Source organism: Aythya ferina, assembly GCF_964211825.1.
Source record: "Aythya ferina genome assembly, chromosome: 4".
NCBI classification, from domain to species: Eukaryota; Metazoa; Chordata; class Aves; order Anseriformes; family Anatidae; genus Aythya; species Aythya ferina.
In genome coordinates, this window is record NC_140300.1 from 32,056,086 (window position 1) to 32,073,895 (window position 17,810).

The 17,810-nt window shown below is 42.1% G+C and overlaps 1 protein-coding gene across 11 annotated transcripts in view; it reads right to left on the minus strand.

Annotated features, from left to right (window-relative positions):
• Positions 1-8,590: 8,590 nt before the first annotated feature.
• ARHGAP24 (Rho GTPase activating protein 24) overlaps positions 8,591-17,810 on the minus strand; it is a 165,127-nt gene continuing 155,907 nt past the window's right edge. For all 11 annotated transcript variants that reach the window (XM_084518687.1, XM_084518680.1, XM_084518686.1 and 8 more), the window contains 5 exons: positions 17,327-17,459; positions 15,129-15,202; positions 14,398-14,519; positions 10,495-11,563; positions 8,591-9,344 (listed from right to left, as the gene is read on the minus strand). In XM_084518687.1, coding sequence (XP_084374813.1) covers positions 9,101-9,344; positions 10,495-11,563; positions 14,398-14,519; positions 15,129-15,202; positions 17,327-17,459 — 1,642 coding nt within the window. In that variant the 3' untranslated portion in view covers positions 8,591-9,100. The remainder of the gene's footprint in view (positions 9,345-10,494; positions 11,564-14,397; positions 14,520-15,128; positions 15,203-17,326; positions 17,460-17,810) is intronic.

Consider the following 17,810-nt stretch of genomic DNA (forward strand, 5'->3'; position numbering starts at 1 on the left):
GGATCTTTCTGTTCATCTGAAACAATTCATGCTTGCATCACAGCAGGGATAAGCTGCAGACATCTAGTGGACAGGAGCGCAGTGGGAAGTCACAATCACCATTTTTGTCTTAAATCACAGGACTCGGGTTACTGTGCAAAACACAAATAATTCTTCTCAAATAATAGATTGCAGCCCACACTGATACAGTAGTGGTCAATGTGGGTATGCAAGTGCATTGCAGGGTTTAAGCCCATTTATGAAAAAGTTCAAGCCAAACCCAGCTGTTTTTACTCACAGCCACCTTTAATGGTGCAGAGCCTGTAATATAAACTGTGAAGAGACATCGGAGTTACAAGTGGTACATGTTATCACTTGGCCTATTGGTAGAGAGGCCAGTGTAAATTTAAGACTTACACGGAGTAGCTGCATAGGAGTGGTCTGCATGTGTTGTGTTCCTGTCTGCTCCAGCATAATGCTGGGCTTTTGCTGATGCTGTCCAGGCTACTTTCATGTAACCTATTATTTAATATCTTAATAATTTTCATTTTGTTTCTTTATATTTCATTGTCAGTGTGCATCTGATGACTGTATGAGTGACACAGGTTAGACTGAATGAGTTTAATGTAATTTGCAGGAAACAAAGCCAAAATACAAATCTCTTGCAGGTTTTCCTGCTGCATGATAGCACCTGACTGAAATCCTGTTCTCACTACAAAGCAAAGTTGTTCTGTTGACCCTAGGCCATGCTGGACCTTAAATATTAAGTCTTAAAGAAGTCAGTCAGGTCCTGCATGAATTAGGGGAAACCGTTTTTGTACAGCCTCACATCTTTTTCACTTTCAAATCCTGCCATGTTTTGTTAGCAAAGGTTTGCTGCTTGAACACAGGCTGGCTCTTGGTTATACCAGTGTCATTCTGAACTAATGCCATTTAGTGTTTTAGAATTGCTTCATATTATGCTTGCATACCTGTCAGGGAGACTTTGAGTTGCCTGAACTGAGCAGATGATTTATCCTTCTCTGACACACAGGGTCAGGAATGTCAGTGCCGAGTTGCTCCAGGGAGGTCTGGCATTCATTTATGTTTAAGCCACTGTCTCTGAGGATGGAAGACAATAGCAAATTTGTATTGCTGTATCATCACGCATTTCTAGGTAGAGATTGCCACTCCCAGTGCTAGCCATGGCATGAACGTGGTAGGTTATTGCTGTCCTTGGAAAGGTTACTGGTTTGATTCCAGCTTCCTGGTCTACATCATTCTGCTGATGTGTTTTTCTGTGGTCAGCACACACCTATTGACTCAGTATCCCTCTACTGCAGATGAAGATTTTATTTTAAAATCAATGAAGAATTTATAACAAAGGTTTACGACTGATTCTTTTCCAATTTTTTAATTCTTAAGTAGGAAATCAATGCTTACAACAATGACTTTGATGTCCATTCTTCAGCATGGGCATCAGTCTCCTGCCAACTTGTCATTTTTTATTGCATCGGTGAGTTGCAGTGTGTTTGGCTCCCCACAGTAACATCTAGGTTAATTAGTTTAGGTATTGAAAACCAGGACTGGAGAACTGAAAAGCATGACTTGCCTGAGGCATGTTTCAGTGTGTCGCTGAGGTTCCGCTGTGGTGTCCTGGAATTACAAGTTTACAAAGAACAGCGGGGATATCTATGCCCGCTCAGATGAGAAGGTTTCAACAAAGAAACAGATACTATAGTTGGGTTTTCTTTTTTCTTTTTTCTTTTTTTTTTTTTCTTTTTGTCCAGAAAAACTTGAGACAGAAGTAGAATATACGTATTTAATTTAAATTTTCTTAAAAATTGCACAGAGGACTTGTTAGTGTCAGGTCAGAGGTTGGACTCGGTGATCTTGAGGTCTCTTCCAACCTAGAAAATTCTGTGATTCTATGATTCTGTGAAACAATTTGTCAGGAAACAAAAACCTGTCACATCATAAATCCACAGCGCCTGCTGTCACCACTTACCTCTAGCATGTATGTATCAAGATTAAAATTCACTTAAACAAGCGTTCCTAAATCACCTACAATTGCTTCCCCTGTGGCTCTGTTGCTGGCAGTAGTGTCCCTAGAGCTCAGAGGTAACCCAGCCGTGCCCTCCCTCCTTGTTGGCATGCTTCTCAAAGGGCCAGCTCAGTGAACGTTTCCCAGCATGGAAATACATCTTCTCACCCACTTTAACCCTTATCTGTGTTTTATTTTTGAGTGAATCCTGGATTGGAGCTGGCAGTCCTTTCCCACCGGGCTATCACAGAGGGCCCTGCTGCAGCTGGGCACTGCCAGGGCCTTGTCTCGCAGTGCTTGGGCCTTGCTGCAGGCCCACTCCAACACGGCCTGGCATAGCACATGGCATATTTTGCATGTCAGGAGCAAAATACGGATGGCAAAGCAAAGCTGGGGAGTGTGCCAGGCCCTGCACAAGACTGCAAAAGTACCCAGCCCCTGCTGGCTCGGGCACATGGAAAGCGGTCTGCCCTTAACTCAGCGTGTCCCCCTGAGCTGATGTGAGCAGCTCTCCACCTCTTTCCTTGATAGGAAAGTTTTTTAATGGCTCACTGTGCTTTTGATCTCAGGTTCTGGCTTTGACAGAAACAGGCCCGGCTAGTAGCACAGAATCAGATGAATGAATAGTTCATGAACTGTTCTCCTAATGGCCTGTGGAATTGCCTCCAGAGATGCTTCATGTTTGTCACGGTTCTTGCTTTCCATTACAGCCTCCTTTGATGTAGGTCCCTTCAGTCAGACAGAAGACCAATTATGTCAATTGTGATCCATTCACTGCTAATACTAAATTACGTAAATATCTTCTTCATCATCCACATGCACTGTGGGCACTATTAGGGCAAGTCTACACATGGGAATTATTCTGGAATGATGTGTGAGTTTGTAGCTATTTCACACACCTCCCTAAGCTCTCAATATAACACAAAACACACATTTGCAAACATGAATTAAGCAAAACATCACCAAAGTGCTCAGTCAAGGTTAGAAGTGGCTCCAGGAAGAGCTAGCACCACATTAGGCATCTTGTTCTGCCAAAATCCAGGTGCTGTAGTTCAGCCTGATCTAAAGAAAGCACAGTTTAAAATACCTGTCACTGGCACATCTTAGTGCTGCTGGAAACTAGGAGGGCACTTTCTGTTATGAAGTATGCAGAGTTGATTTGCAGACAGTGCTCGGTGCAGTGAGCGCTTTCATTTCTACTGAACTGGAGCCTACATTTCAGCTGGCTGACCTTAAAAAATAAAATAAAATAAAATAAAAAATAAATAAATAAAGTAAATAAAAATGTTAAGGTTAACTTTTAGGGTCAGAAAATAAAAAGAGGATCATCCTGCTTTGAACAACAGAAAATACTGGTGCTCAGAGCTACCTGGTTTTGGCCTCAAGCTGAATCACTTCCTCCATGCTCTACAGCTAAAAATTACAGCTGGGTTCATAATAGTATTGTAACCATCGCAGATTTGGCTCCTATACAATCCTGCTGAACATGAATCATTTTACACTTCTTTAGCATGAAATGAATAATACACACAGAGGTAGGGAGGTTTTTCCATTCTTGCATTTAGGAGATTCAGAAATGAAATTGTGTTGCATATAAAACTCATTATCTTTGACTCCTTAGGGAAAAAGGGAGGAATAGATTTGCATTGTGCTCATTTATCTGGCCTCAAATTGTTTGCACTCTCCATTATTACTGACATACTAAAGAAACTTGTTTTCCTGCTGACATGCATTTCTCCAGCAGCACTAGACCACCGCCACTAACAGTAAATACAGGCGTTATGACAGCACCTGAAAGCCTAGTAGGAAAAGATCCTTAGCTGCTGTCATCACTTCATAAACCTCTGCAGAGCTGTAGCAATTTGCATCAGCGGGGCATCTGCCATAGATAATTCTGTTTGCTGAGAAAGGCTGCTGAAGGATGCTCTGGGGCCATTAGCAGCTCCCAGAGCGTGCGCTGGAAACCCATGGGGCTCCTTGCTTTGCGTTCAGCTGCTTGGCCATGCATTTCTCCACACCAGTTCTTACTGTTAGCACAAAGGACAGGTAGCAGCCTGGAAAGTAGTCTACGAAACAATCTAGCTAATGGTGTCTCCACAAAAAGTAAACTACCACCTACGCACAGCAATTTCATGTATTCCCTTCCTTGTTCTACTCATCTCCCCTGTTTGCTCTAGTTCTGCATGCCCACATCAAAAGTACAAGTTCTAATTTCTTTTTTTTTTCCATCTGTCCCCCACGCCAAGCACACACTTTCTTGTACATTTGCCAGGGGCTGAGAGAGTCTGCAAACGCTCTCTTCTTCAGTGGACAGACAACAGAGGGAATTCCAGATGCAAAGGGAGGAGTTTGACTCAGCTAGGAAGGGTTCAAGGGTACAGCAGCTAGAGGCAACTCACTGTTTTGACTGGGCTGTCAAAACATTCAAATCACTGTACCTGTTTATTCAGTGTCTTATCCCACTTCTATTCATCAAGGGATGCTACACAGTGAATTCATATCAAATCATCACTCTTTCTAGCAAGTTGACTCTTTCTTACCTATTTTGGACCCTCATTTTGACTACTGGATAAAGTACACCTTGCTTATCCTAAGAGCAGTAATCTTACCAAGCTCCTTTCCTCTTCATTCTTAAGAAAGCCTAAAATGCCAGTTTCGTATATCATTTAACGTAACATCTTTTATTTATTAATTTTAATATTTGCAAGACTTGCTCTGTAAGATGCTCAAAAAAACATCTAGCAAATAAGAAGAACAGGTTTAATCATTCTGCTACAGCAGAGCACGCTCCAAATGTGGATTCTTAGAGAAAGGAAGACAGAAGACTTTCTGAGCAAAACAACAGAATCTAGCATTTACAAGGTACAGTGAGTGCCTGCCACCAATCCAGTCTATTCTGCAGACACACATAGGGCCACATCCCCCATCGCTGTTTTCTGGCAATGTGGCTGATGATGGGATTAACAGCACCATGCAAGGCTCCATCCCTTGCTCCGTCCATCGGCTGTAGCATCCTTGTAGCCTGCTTTTCTTACACACGTGCTGCCCTGAACTCATGAATGTAATGTAATGTGATGTGATCATAGCCTGTGATTGGAGCAGGTTGATAGCTCCTGGGAAGATTCTGTCTGCGGTCTACACTGATGGACTGTAAGAGCATCACCTCTTGTGCACCGTGCACAAGGCAAAGTGATGCTGGGCAAGACAGCAGAGCTGCTCCCAGCTTGCAGCTTTCTGGTGAACTCCCAGAATACATTTTTTGTTTGGGGAATTCACAGAAATTCCCATGAGACAGAGGGGAAAGCAAATTTATTTTTAAACCTTCTTTTGGTTATATAATTGATAGCTGAAAATCTCTCAGTGTCCTCTCACAGTAGCTAGCACGTCAGCTTGGCCTTCCTCGTGCTGTTACAGAGACTGATGAAAAAATGGTTATCTCAGCTAGAGCCTTACTTTCACTTAATACCTTGAAACTAAGCTTCCTGGAAAAACTGCTTTCATAAGGTAGGTCCTGATCAACAAATACTCTGCACAGAATCTTGACAGTTATTTTCAGAATGTTTGTGCTCAGGTTGCTTTGACCTTAGTTTTGTCAATAACTCCTGCCCCTTTCCAACCCCACTACATGAGAAGGAGCAGGTTTTGTTCTCTGGCCACTGTTGTCCTGGATTGCAAAGCAAGAAATTTGGGAAAACAGCACTCAGCCACATAGCTGGGAGCTAAGTTCCTTGAGGAACAGAACTACAAGTACTGGAATATCTTTCCTAAGGTGAAGACAAGCTTTAAACCTAGCCATTAACAAATCTTGCCTAACAGCAGCTTCCAAAAAAATCTTTCAAAGATATTTGACACTGTGTGGTTCAGCACAGTTCAAGCTGAGTCCAAATGGCATAGCTACACAGTGAACTTGACTGATACTGTGTTGAGCCAGTACAGAGACCTCAAACAAGAGAAAGCTAAGCCAAAGAATAGCTCTGTCCAGGTTCAGCTCGTGGAAGCAGATCACCATGGTATGAGCTGAGTGAAGAGAGTACTAAGGAGTAGGGTAAATGAACAGGTGGTTGGAAGATTACAGCAGCACCTGGAACAGTTTTACACCTATCAAGGTATGGGTGCCAAAAGGAGCATGGCTAAAAAGGAAGCTGAGGTGCTCCCAGAGCAACAAAGACCTTCCACTGGGCATTCTGGCTATGGAAAATTACTTCTGCATCCAGGTGACTGAAAAGGCTAGCTAGTTATGTGTGACCATAACGGCTACTAATGGTTTCTGTTTTCTTCCAAGACTAAGTCCTAATTTCAAAGTAGATCAAGATCCTTGTGATACAGCCATAGGAGAAAACAAAAACAAAACCAAACAAATGAAAAACAGATATTCACCGACTTCTTAGCCTGGCATTGATCAGAAAGAGCCAAGCCTACTCCATCCTCACCCCTACACAAAGTTCACATGGGGAACCTCTTGTCTACAGTACCTGAAAAAAACAAAACAAAACAAAACAAACAAACAAACAAACAAACAAAAACCTCAAGGATTATGCCCTAAAGAAATCACTGAGGTAATCATCAGCCAGTCTGAATGAAGTGTGTTTAATGGCAATCTCAAAAAAAAAATTATACAAAATGAGCAGGCTCTATATCTCTGTATACACCGAAAATGAAGATTTTCACTAAAATAGTTTGTCTTATAAACCATCTTGGGCATCTTGAGTGAAAAGACCTGAAGATAAGCAAAAAACACTATGAAGTGCATTTTTTCAGTTTGGGGTAGACCAGGAAATAAGCTTCAGAAAGCAACAGTCTGGATTCAGAAACCAAAGCGTAAGAAGAAACCTGTTCAAACATATCAGGAAAGAATGCAGCTGATGAGATCACTGGAAGCTTCCAGGTTTTTTCCTCTGAAAACCAAAGATAACCCAAATTGAACAGAGAGAGTACATGCACCTTGAACACCTTCCCTTCTTCCATATATATTGTATAGCCCAGGGCACTGGAGGCAGCTGTGGACACAAAATGCAGTTTTATCAAGGAGCTGTCGCTTTAGCCATCCTAGCAGCTGGTAACCCCAGAGGAAAAATTTGGCTTACTGTGACTGAGGAAGCAGGACTTTCTGCACTTTACATACCGCTGCATGGGCTAAGATATACCTCTCATGTAAAAATAGGAATTCCAATTACAGAAATACACATCTCAGAGACTTTGCTGTCATACCAATAGATTTTGGATTCTACATAAATTCTGAATTGACTTTGAGGCTTACTGCATATGATACCAAAGCTTTGGTGACACAGACGTAATTAACATAGCAATGTTTCCTTCTCTTACCATTGCACGGACTTTTCATGATTGCTGCTAGCCAATGCAAAACATTCTGCTTCCTCTTACCTTGGTCTCTCCCTGAGTTGTTCTCATCTGCAGACAGACTGGATGTGCGCTAGACTTGTTTACAGTAATTAGCACAACAGGCACCCTGACTGGAGCCTCTGAACCTCAGAGAACACAAACAATGCATCCACAAGCGCCAAGAGGAATGCTCCACTCCCAGCTGTTATTTCTCTGAAACGCAGACCTCATATTTGCTTCCCATGTCTAATTAATGTTTGTCTAATGTCCATGGTACAGCCACGGACATTGTAGCCTCTTCGAGGCTACATTCAGAGTTCTTTCTCAACTGGATTTTGAAAATAACTGTAATACATTTCAGTGACACTAGAGGGAAGCCAAAATGTTTCAACAACCCTCTAAAAATACAACTCGCAGCCCTAAACACAAAGTTAAGAAACAACAAAAAAAATCTTTAGCATGGTATAGAAAATACCAGTCATACTTACTATAGGTAAAGATGCCAAACAGGTTATTCATTTACAGCATGACTTTGGATTTTTTTCACTGGCAGTCTGCATGCTGTTAGGCTCCACACTGTTCCCTCTGGGTGTTCCCCTGGTGACGCTATGAGCCTGGCTGCTTTCACAGCTGTAACACATCTTCAACAGTGTAAGTTGCTAAAGTGCACTGTAAATACGGGTGGTTAACGTCCGTGTGTTTTCTTCCATATTTGCTGCTTCTGATACAAGTCCTGGTAATTTCTATTCTGCTCATCAGTTGTGTGGTTTTGTGTTTTGTTCAGCATCTGTCACATCACTAAGGCTGTCCAAATGTCCCCCTCACCCACTCCATCTGTCTGTTTGCAAACACTACAGGGAAGGCTCCTTTCACCCAGGATGCTGAGGTAAGACAGATGTAAATGTGGTCAGAGCAAATGTTTACATTCCTGCTCTGACCTGCAGTGAGGCACAGGGCTGTGTTAGGGTACCCCAAAAAGTGCTAGCCATATCTTTGACCAACTTCCCCTTATGTTCCCTCTTCCCCTCTTTCAACTTCTTACTCTTCACTACCCACATTTCCTCCCATACAAGCACCTTTCAACACTAACTGCCTGATTTTGGTGGCCTGATTTCCTGACAGGGGGTTCAATATGGGTGCTCTGATAATTTCCAGCCAGGTGGAATTTTTGTTAAATCAGTACATTTGTTACCCACAGCATACTGCTGCTTCTCATCCTGCTGTCTTCTTAAAAAATGACGCAAAGGGTTAAGCATCAGCACACATACCTTAAGGTATCTGTTTATCTTCACTCCCCAGCTAGAGGGGGGAACAAAACAAAACAAAAAAACAACATTTGATATACAAAATAAGCTGATGGTAACACAATGCCAAAAATAGCTTATTATGTTAAGTGCAAGGGAGAAAAGCCTTGATATAAAGCTTGATTGCAACAACATTTCAATTTACCAGTTTAAATACAAGACTTGCATTAAAATATTTCTTGAGATACATCTCTTGCTCTCTAAGGTGATTTTTTTTTTAAATTTATATACACATATCCAGTTGTAACACTTGACAGTAGTCTTATGAAGCATTCAAAGAGCATAACTTGATAAGTACACGCTGTAGATATGAATGGTTAATGTCTATGATTTCCTCCTTCAAGGGTTTATAACATTATGTTGAGTACTAGCCTCAGACAGGTGACCAGCCACCTGATGCAGTGTAATACCCCCAAGCCCTTCCCTGAGGTCCCACAGTCCAAGCCTCCAACGCTCACTGGATCCAGATGGTGTTGCCTCTTTCTGGTCTGCGAGGCTCTACCGTAAGTTCTCCAAAAGTGGAGAAAAACTGCTCCATTTCCTTCTGCAGCATGTCATTCCTCTTCTCCGCATCTTCTTTGGCCCGTTCTGCATTACGCATTTTGATTTCTACCATCGTGAACTTCTTCCGCTCTTGATCCAGCTCTTCGTGTAGGGCCATCAGTTCAGTCTCCAAGGTGAGATTTCTCTGCTCCAAGCTGCAGAAACCGAAATAAAAGCAAAGAGCTCCTGAACAGCACTCCTTCCATTCACTTGTGCAGAAATGCACACCACCACAAACTCATGCATTTGCCTTTTCAATTACAAAGCTTGGATTGAATTTCCAAGAGGTGTATCTTATATGTATCTTGTAACTGTCTTCATCAACGATCCCTTCCCATAGGGCACTCTCTCCTCCGTAGCTCGTTTAGAAAATGCATGATGGCAGCCACTGGTTACAGTGCACAGTGTCAAATAGCTTCATGTAATTCTCCAGCAAACAGCCTAAGTAAGCCTTTTACTTCTGGAAGTGTTGACACCCAGCTCCCACTGTAGTTGCACTAATTTAATGTAAAAGGTCAGAGTAACTCCCCAAATACCTTTATTTTGCAACCCAGGTTTCTCAGTTAATTTATCTACTGTATTTGTACTTATGAATACAGATTGACAATTCAAAAACAAAACAAAACAAAACAAACAAAAAACCCTGCAATCAACCTGGCTTGTTTTTTGTCCTAAAAAGTTACCCTATTTTTGATCTATTTATCATTTTATCTAACATAGCGACCTTGTGTTTGAGAAGACTGTGCACTACTCGTACACAAAGACATGGCTCCCCCATGTCCTCTTTAACAGGCCTGATCTTTGAAGGAAGGACTCAGGCAAAGCAGCAGTGCAGAAATGGGACTGTGAGCACAGGTAACTTCCAGATGTATCCCTGTCTGACTAGGAACAGGGACTCTGGAGAGAGGTTAGAACAGTCTCCCAGTCCCAAAATTTACAGGTGGAGTAATGCAAGACTGATTTCACTGAAAGGTGAAGCCCAGTTGCACCTCAGTCTCTGGAGGACAGACATCGAGCAATGAAATCATTGCAAGAGCCTACTGATTTTACCAGTCAGATTCCACACAAACTCCTAAGGTTCTGGCTTTATTTCTGGTGCAGTGTAGTGTGTTGCAACAGAGGCAAACAGCTGCTCTGAAACAAACCCAACTGGATCATGATACCAGAAAACCAATCCCATACGCCAGCAAACTCAGTGCAGAGCATGCAGTGATCACAGCTAGTGCAGATTTTTAGCAACCCGTAAGAGAGGGAACCTCTTTTCTCTGCAAGAGCTGATCAGATGGCAGAGCCAAACCATCTTACCTCTTTAACCTTGTCTCATACTCTAGTTTTTGTTTGGCCATCTCTTGCTTCAAGCTGGACACCAGGCTGTGGAGAGCACTGTGGTTGTTAGTACTGTTGGCCACAAATGTTTCGCTGTTATCACTGCTGCTGGTGGCCCGGCTGCTGTGGCCCCCCACGCTCCTTCGGTCACTTTTGTTCTCATAGTCACCCGGGTTGGAGAGGTCTTCGTTTGGTGGTCCATCCAGCACAGAGTCTTCAAAGTTCCCCGCAAAGAAGTCCTGCTCGGGGCAGGTGGTGGTGGATGAACGACAGGAGGTGGAGTGCTCAGGGAGGGATATTTCACAAGACGACGTTGACCAGGTAGCACTGTCCACGCTCTGTTTGTCGTCAGAGTTCACCATGGAGAACTGCTGGTGGACATTGTCGTAGGTAGAGAGCCTGTTGTGCTGCCCCGACTCGCTGACTGAATCCTTTTGCTTGTTGTCCCTCAGCGTGACATAGCCATTGGGCGCCCAGCCCGCGGCCCGGTTGTTGAGGGTGGTGGGGAGCCCGTCAGTGCTAGAAACACCCATCCGCACACCGCCGTTCTGCATGCTCTGTGTGCCCATCTTAGTCACTGCTCCTTTCAGGGAGGACGTTCTCCTGCTTTGCAGGGTGCAGTTGGGTAAGGTCTGGCTCTTCTCCTGGCCCTCCACAGAGCTGCTGAACGACCCGTTGGTGACTATGCCACTGCCTTTATTAAAAGCTGGATTTTTTTTCACCATGAGCGGTGGGCTTCTGGTGACATCTAATTTCTGGATGCTGTTCCTGGGGCTATTTGTCTTGCTCCCTGGCTGTGCAGTTGGAGATTCATTGTCCACGCTTCCCCTTTGGGGAGACTCAGGTTTATCCCAGGAGCAGCGCCTCACTGCCGTCTCCTTGGTGTTGTTATTCTCCTTGTTCTGCAGCTGCCCCACGATTGCTTTCTTTGGCATCTCATTGTTATTGTTGCACACCTCAGGTCCCATCTCAGGGTCTGTGTCCTTGGGAAACAGCTCTTCATGCTTGCTTATCATCACTGACATCAGCTGCTGGACTACTACCGTACCTGAAAGAAGGCACCAAGCAAGGTTATTAATGACCTGTTTTATTTAGAGCATAAATGCATTTTATGGGTCAAATTCCACAAATATTTAGCAAAAAATCAATTTACACAAACATTTACTTAGTATGTCCACCTGTATGACACCCTGAATCTATAGAACATGCCTGAAATTCATCTGGCCAGCAGGTCAGATGAGCACCGCCTCTTCCTTCCATCAAAACTAGCCAGCACGCCTCACAGACCCCCAAACAACCACAATTTTTGGAAAGGAGCTACTACTGTGGCAGTTATTGCATCCCAAGAAGACCACAGAAGGAGATAATGAGTAGTAAAGAATAATGCCATTATAAGTGATGTGTTTCAATGTGGAAATCACTTAAAACCAAAGTCTCATTCTGGCTAAGCACTTTCATGTAGTAGATTAATAGAAAGGGGGCAGGCGAGGGATTCACATTGCTGCAACACAGAAGATTTAGTCTGGAGCAAAACCTCAATGATGTGATGGAGTTTATTTCATGTGAATGCCTTTAACCAGTACACAGTGAGACTAGATGCAAGCAGGACACTGCCACATTATGGCATGGTAAGGAACTTAGATAGAACCACAGCTTGCTACTTGCTTTAATAAATGACTGCATCTCCAATAACCCCTTGGTGTGCACACCCCTTGACTGCACTGCAGTTTACATGCTACCATTTATAACTGGACTTGGGATAATAAAGATGTGCAACTGTTATTTCTTTAAACTGAACCTCATTAAGGACTATTAAGAATCTTTCAGGAACAAGGTCAAGGTAGTTAGAACAACCATCCCATTTTTAAACTCCTGCAGAGCTTTCAGAGGTAGGCTGTGCTCTTTTCATCAGTAGTTTCCCGCTGTGCAATATCAACTGCTTGGAATACTTGGAATATCCTTATAACCTAGCCTTTTAAAATACAACTACTAAGAGATAAATCAGGCAGGTACTTGGAAACAGTTTTTTAGTGTTTTTGTGTGTTTGTTTGCTAAGGCAAAATCATGCATTAGAGGAATCATGCAGCAGGAAAATTCACTTAGTAATTTCCCTGGCAGGTGTAGCTGTATTCCTTCAGAACACAGCTGCACTGTTCAATGTGCAGCCTCTCTTAAGAGTTCCTGTACATTTAATTACGTGCAGCCTAACTGGACATCAGCACCATCTCATGTAAAATCTTAAAGATTATACCTAAGGAGAAGTCATAAATCTGTTTAAGTAAAGCTGTTTCTCATGAGTAAAAAAAAATAATAAATTATTTCCCTTCGGTGAGTATAGTAACCATGCCATCTTCTACAGCAGCCACCACCGTTTTAGGCTGTTGAGAAGCAGAATGCAGAAGTTTCTTCAGTCATTGCAAAAACAGTATTTTGTTTCCACTCACTTAAAACATCTTTCTTGCTCAAACTTTAACAAAAAAACTCCTCTCAGCAGCCAGTTCTAAAAAAATACAGACCCAGAAGATACCTTTTTTTTTTTCTTCCCAATTATTAAATGAGTGGCTAACTCCTTTTCCCATCCCAATGGGATTTCCCATCTCCCATGGGGAGACGATGTAAGATGCCTAAATGAGGGCTTCAAGGACACTGTGAAGCTTATCTCTGCACCCCAATGTCCGATGGTCACGACGGATTTGAGAGAAGTATCTACAGAAATGAGGGGTAAGCCACAAATGTAATTTTAAGGGTACTTGAAGCTGCAAAGATTGATGATACTCATGCACAGTCACAGCAAATATGCATGTAAATTGGACACCTGCCCTTGCAAAGCCTTTTGAGTCAATTGCATGATCAAACCATTCCCTATGACAATGAGAACCCAGATATGACAGTGCAGATGGCAACTAAAAAGCCTTTCCAAATTAGAAATTCCTGGCTTGTTTAAGCCACTGTTCAGAGTACTGTTCAGCTGCCCTGGGTATTCACCACTTTTGTTACATGATTTGGAAACACCATGTTTCTGTCTTCAGCAACACACTTGTTGTGTTGACAAATGGAAAGAGGAGGAATTGCAAGACCTCAGAAGAACAACAACAACAACAAAAAAAGTAAATAAAGAAAGTCTATGGGGAATTATTATATCTGGAAAAGAGGAAAATCATCAAAGAAAAAAATAAATCCACACACTCCCGAACAAACCAATCACAAACTACCTTTTCGAATTTTGGTAAAACTGTCAGTGCCAGGTCAATGTACAATCCTAATTTCTGAGAAAGTTAAGCAAACCATACATACTAAGAAACTAGTGGTTGGAGGGAGAAAAGGCACTGTGTAATTTATGAAGAATGAAAACCATAAGGTTTAAAAAAAAACAACTAACTGTGACAGTGATATTAGTTTTAATCACAGCAAAAGGTTACAGCTAGACACTGCTGTAAATAACAGAGTGCAGCCATTTGATCACTGTTGTGTAAGAAGGCGTGCAATACTTCTCTGCCTTCTGGGGGATTCTACATGGGTCACTGCAGTATGAACCTGCACCAACTTTGTCCTTAAAAACTGCAGGTGAAATATTAACTGCACCTCTACCACATGTGCTGAATAAGAACATGCCATATTTGCAGCAAGTGTTTAGAGGAAAAGTACATTTTTAATTAAGTTGCCACGGCAGCAGGATTTAATGCAAAATCTGTTTGCAATACTGTAAATGTCAGTCACTTTTACAGTATCTTGCAAGATTTAATCCAGCAGTTTCTTCACATTGAAGAAACGTCCATAGAGACAAATATATAGAATTTACTGTTCATACAGCAGAGACTGGTATGTACTGTTTGTAAATCTAAAGATATGCTTTCTACCTCAGGTTATTTACAGTCAACTCACCCTCCATGATAGTCAAAGGATCTTCCACTTTAGGGCGAAGGATGTTGGGTCCAAAAACAGTAGCCAGATTCTGCACACTCATTTTATTTACACCCGAATAAGACTGGACTTCATCAAGGAATCTGCGTGAAAGAAAAATGCCTTTGATGAACATTTAAAAAGGGAGGAAAGAAAAACCATCAAAATGTATGGTATTTTCTTAACACTGCTGAAGTATTCCATTCCACATCCTCATGGAATATCATGAAAGCTCAAGGCTATTCTCCTCAGCTTTTTTTTTTTTGAAAATTATACATCAATAAAAAAATAAATCTCACTCTGAACTAACTTTAAGCTAACTCTCTTGAAGATGGCGACTTTCTTCAGCACATTCAATCAATTATTTGACTCAAAATATCTTCAAAATGCAAAATCAAAAACAAAAAACAAAAAAAAGATTAATTTTCATAATGGTTTAAGATTATACTTTTTTTTTTTTTTTTGAATACTGGGAACTTCCTTTAAGTTCACAAATTGCAACTCCTGAAGACTTATTTTTAAGATCTTATATGTTTCCACACAACTATTCTACCAGACATGTGCAGTTTTCAATGACACCATGCTTCAGGAGTGCAGAGCTAAGGCCAGTAACTGTAGCTAGAAATAGGAAAACCAGGGTAGGGTCCTATGAAGCAGACAGTATATATATATATTTACTTCTGCCTTTCTTATATTCTCATGAAAGCACTTACCTACAGATGTATTTCAGGAGATTATAATTGACAGCTGGCAGGCTCTTTACTTGCTTCACCAATTCTTTCAGGCCCTATATATGTGGTTTAAAACACAGTGGGGAGGCAGAGTTTTCTTAGTATTTTGCTACAGAGACTGAGAAAATGTCAGCAATTCCAATTACAAGACAATAAACACATCACTGAAGCTGCAGTAGTAAGACAAATGCTATACGTGTTACCATTGGAAACGGCTTGTAGAACCCCTTTTGAGGTGAGGCTATATTCTGCTAACAAGGGTTAATTCTGGATAAAAATACATACATATATAACTGACTTGGTTTCATCCCATCCTGCCATCTGCCTTTGTTCTTTCTTATTTTGACCAGCTGCTCCATTCCTCCTCCTGATGATAAGAAGGCTGAGGCTTCAAGGAACAGTTCTGGTTTGAATTAGTTGGTGTTTTCAGATGACAAATTATATACATGTATATGTATATATCAACCTAGTTCTGGTCCATACTAGAAACAGCTATTCCAGTTTGTGCCCACCTTGGGAATGAGATGAGCAGAACTGCACACAGTAATTTCTGTGCTCTGTGGAAACAGCCCCTGGTGATGGTCCTTGCCAACCAGCGCCTTTAAACTCTTGTTCAGTATTGGGTAGGCATTAAAAGAAGGCTCAGAGAGTGCCCCTCAGAAAGGAGGGACTCATACTCTTCTCAATTAACTGGAGTGTTAGGGAGGGGAACATCTGTACTTCTACAGCACTTAGATGTATGCGAGTCAATGGGGCTGGATGGGATTCACCCGAGGGTACTGAGAGAACTGGCCAAGGAGCTGGCCAAGTGTGGCCAGCAGGTCTAGGGAAGTGATTGTTCCCCTGTACTCAGCTCTGGTGAGGCCGCACCTCGAGTACTGTGTTCAGTTTTGGGCCCCTCGCTACAAGAAGGACATGGAGGTGCTTGAGCAGGTCCAGAGAAGGGCGACGAAGCTGGTGAGGGGCCTGGAGAACAAGTCCTACGAGGAGCGGCTGAGGGAGCTGGGCTTGTTCAGCCTGGAGAAAAGGAGGCTCAGGGGCGACCTTATTGCTCTCTACAGATACCTTAAGGGAGGCTATAGTGAGGTGGGGGTTGGTCTGTTCTCCCACGTGCCTGGTGACAGGATGAGGGGGAATGGGCTGAAGTTGTGCCAGGGGAGGTTTAGGTTGGATCTTAGGAAGAGCTTCTTTACTGAAAGGGTTGTGAGGCATTGGAATGGGCTGCCCAGGGAAGTGGTGGAGTCACCATCCCTGGAGGTCTTTAAAAGACGTTTAGATGTAGAGCTTAGGGATATGGTTTAGTGGAGGACTGGTTAGTGTTAGGTCAGGGGCTGGACTAGGGGATGTTGGAGGTCTCTTCCAACCTAGACGATTCTGTGATTTTGTGGAAGGGTCCAGTTCTAGCAGTATTTGAAATGTCAAAATGCAATTAAACAGAAATAATAACCTTAGAAAGTTAGAGGAAAAGACTGCAATCAAATGAATGAGCCAATTTATATTTACTTGGTAGAAAAAATATCTGGCTGACTTGAATACCCATAAACACACAGAACAATGTAAAATCAAACACTTAATTTCACTTGGTACTTCTTCAGACTAATATAAAATTCTCTATGCCACTGCAGGGCACACAGATAAACAAAATATGGGTTCTGTCACGTACTATGTTATGCAAATGTAAAGAATTTTTGGAAGGTGGCCTACTTCAGACATCTTTATGATGCCTTCTGATTCAGTGATAGGCAATGAATAGAGTCGTTTGGTCTTTAAGCAAAAGTTAGTAAAATGTGTCCTAAAATGCTTAGAAGAAAATTACCCCTCATTTATTTGCAAGAGTTGAACAGCAACTCCTAAAACCCTACCTCTTACAGTTCAGGATAATGATCCATTGAAAGAAAACAAAGTGTCTTCCATGCAAGCTGGAAGTTATTGACTACAGTGATGTTCATTTGAACTGGTTTTGGTGACATGGAATAAATACAGCAAAGGGTATGTTGTGTTTTGTTTCAGACTTCCAAACACATCAGTAGCAACAACTTTCATACATAGATGGCGTCAATTAATTCAAGCACATCTTAAATTAGGATAGGTAATCAGCACCTTTCCTCCTTCTCAAATCTGTAACAGGTTACAACATGCTAGCCTTTTAATTCATCATACTACTCGAAGTGCAAACTCACCGTTTCTTCCTCCTTGCTGAGCATTTTGGCACAGGAAAGAAAATCTTCATATTTTGCGTATGGTATGACTGGCTCTGGGAGTTCCCTTAGGTACAGCTTCAGCAGCGATGCCACCGTGTGCACATCTGTATTACTGTTGGGTTGGAATACAGTAGGTCCTCAGTGTGAACCAGGAGAATGCAACTTACAGACTAAAAGCTGCTTAACATTCTGATTTTCATCCCAGATTTTACTGTCAGAATTATATATATTTATAGACTATACGTGTGATCTGGTTTCAGTTTTATTGTCCTATAAAGAACTTAGAAGGGTACCTGTAAACAACAGTCCATCAACTCTGTCGAGGTATTATTATAAATAATTACAAATTGGGCCCAATTTGCAGACATAGGTGTTGAGATCCCAGCTGTCATTTACAGGCATCTCACACCAGTCATGCAAAGTCTGGCTTAATTGCAAGACACATTTCATTCTGACCCAAAGC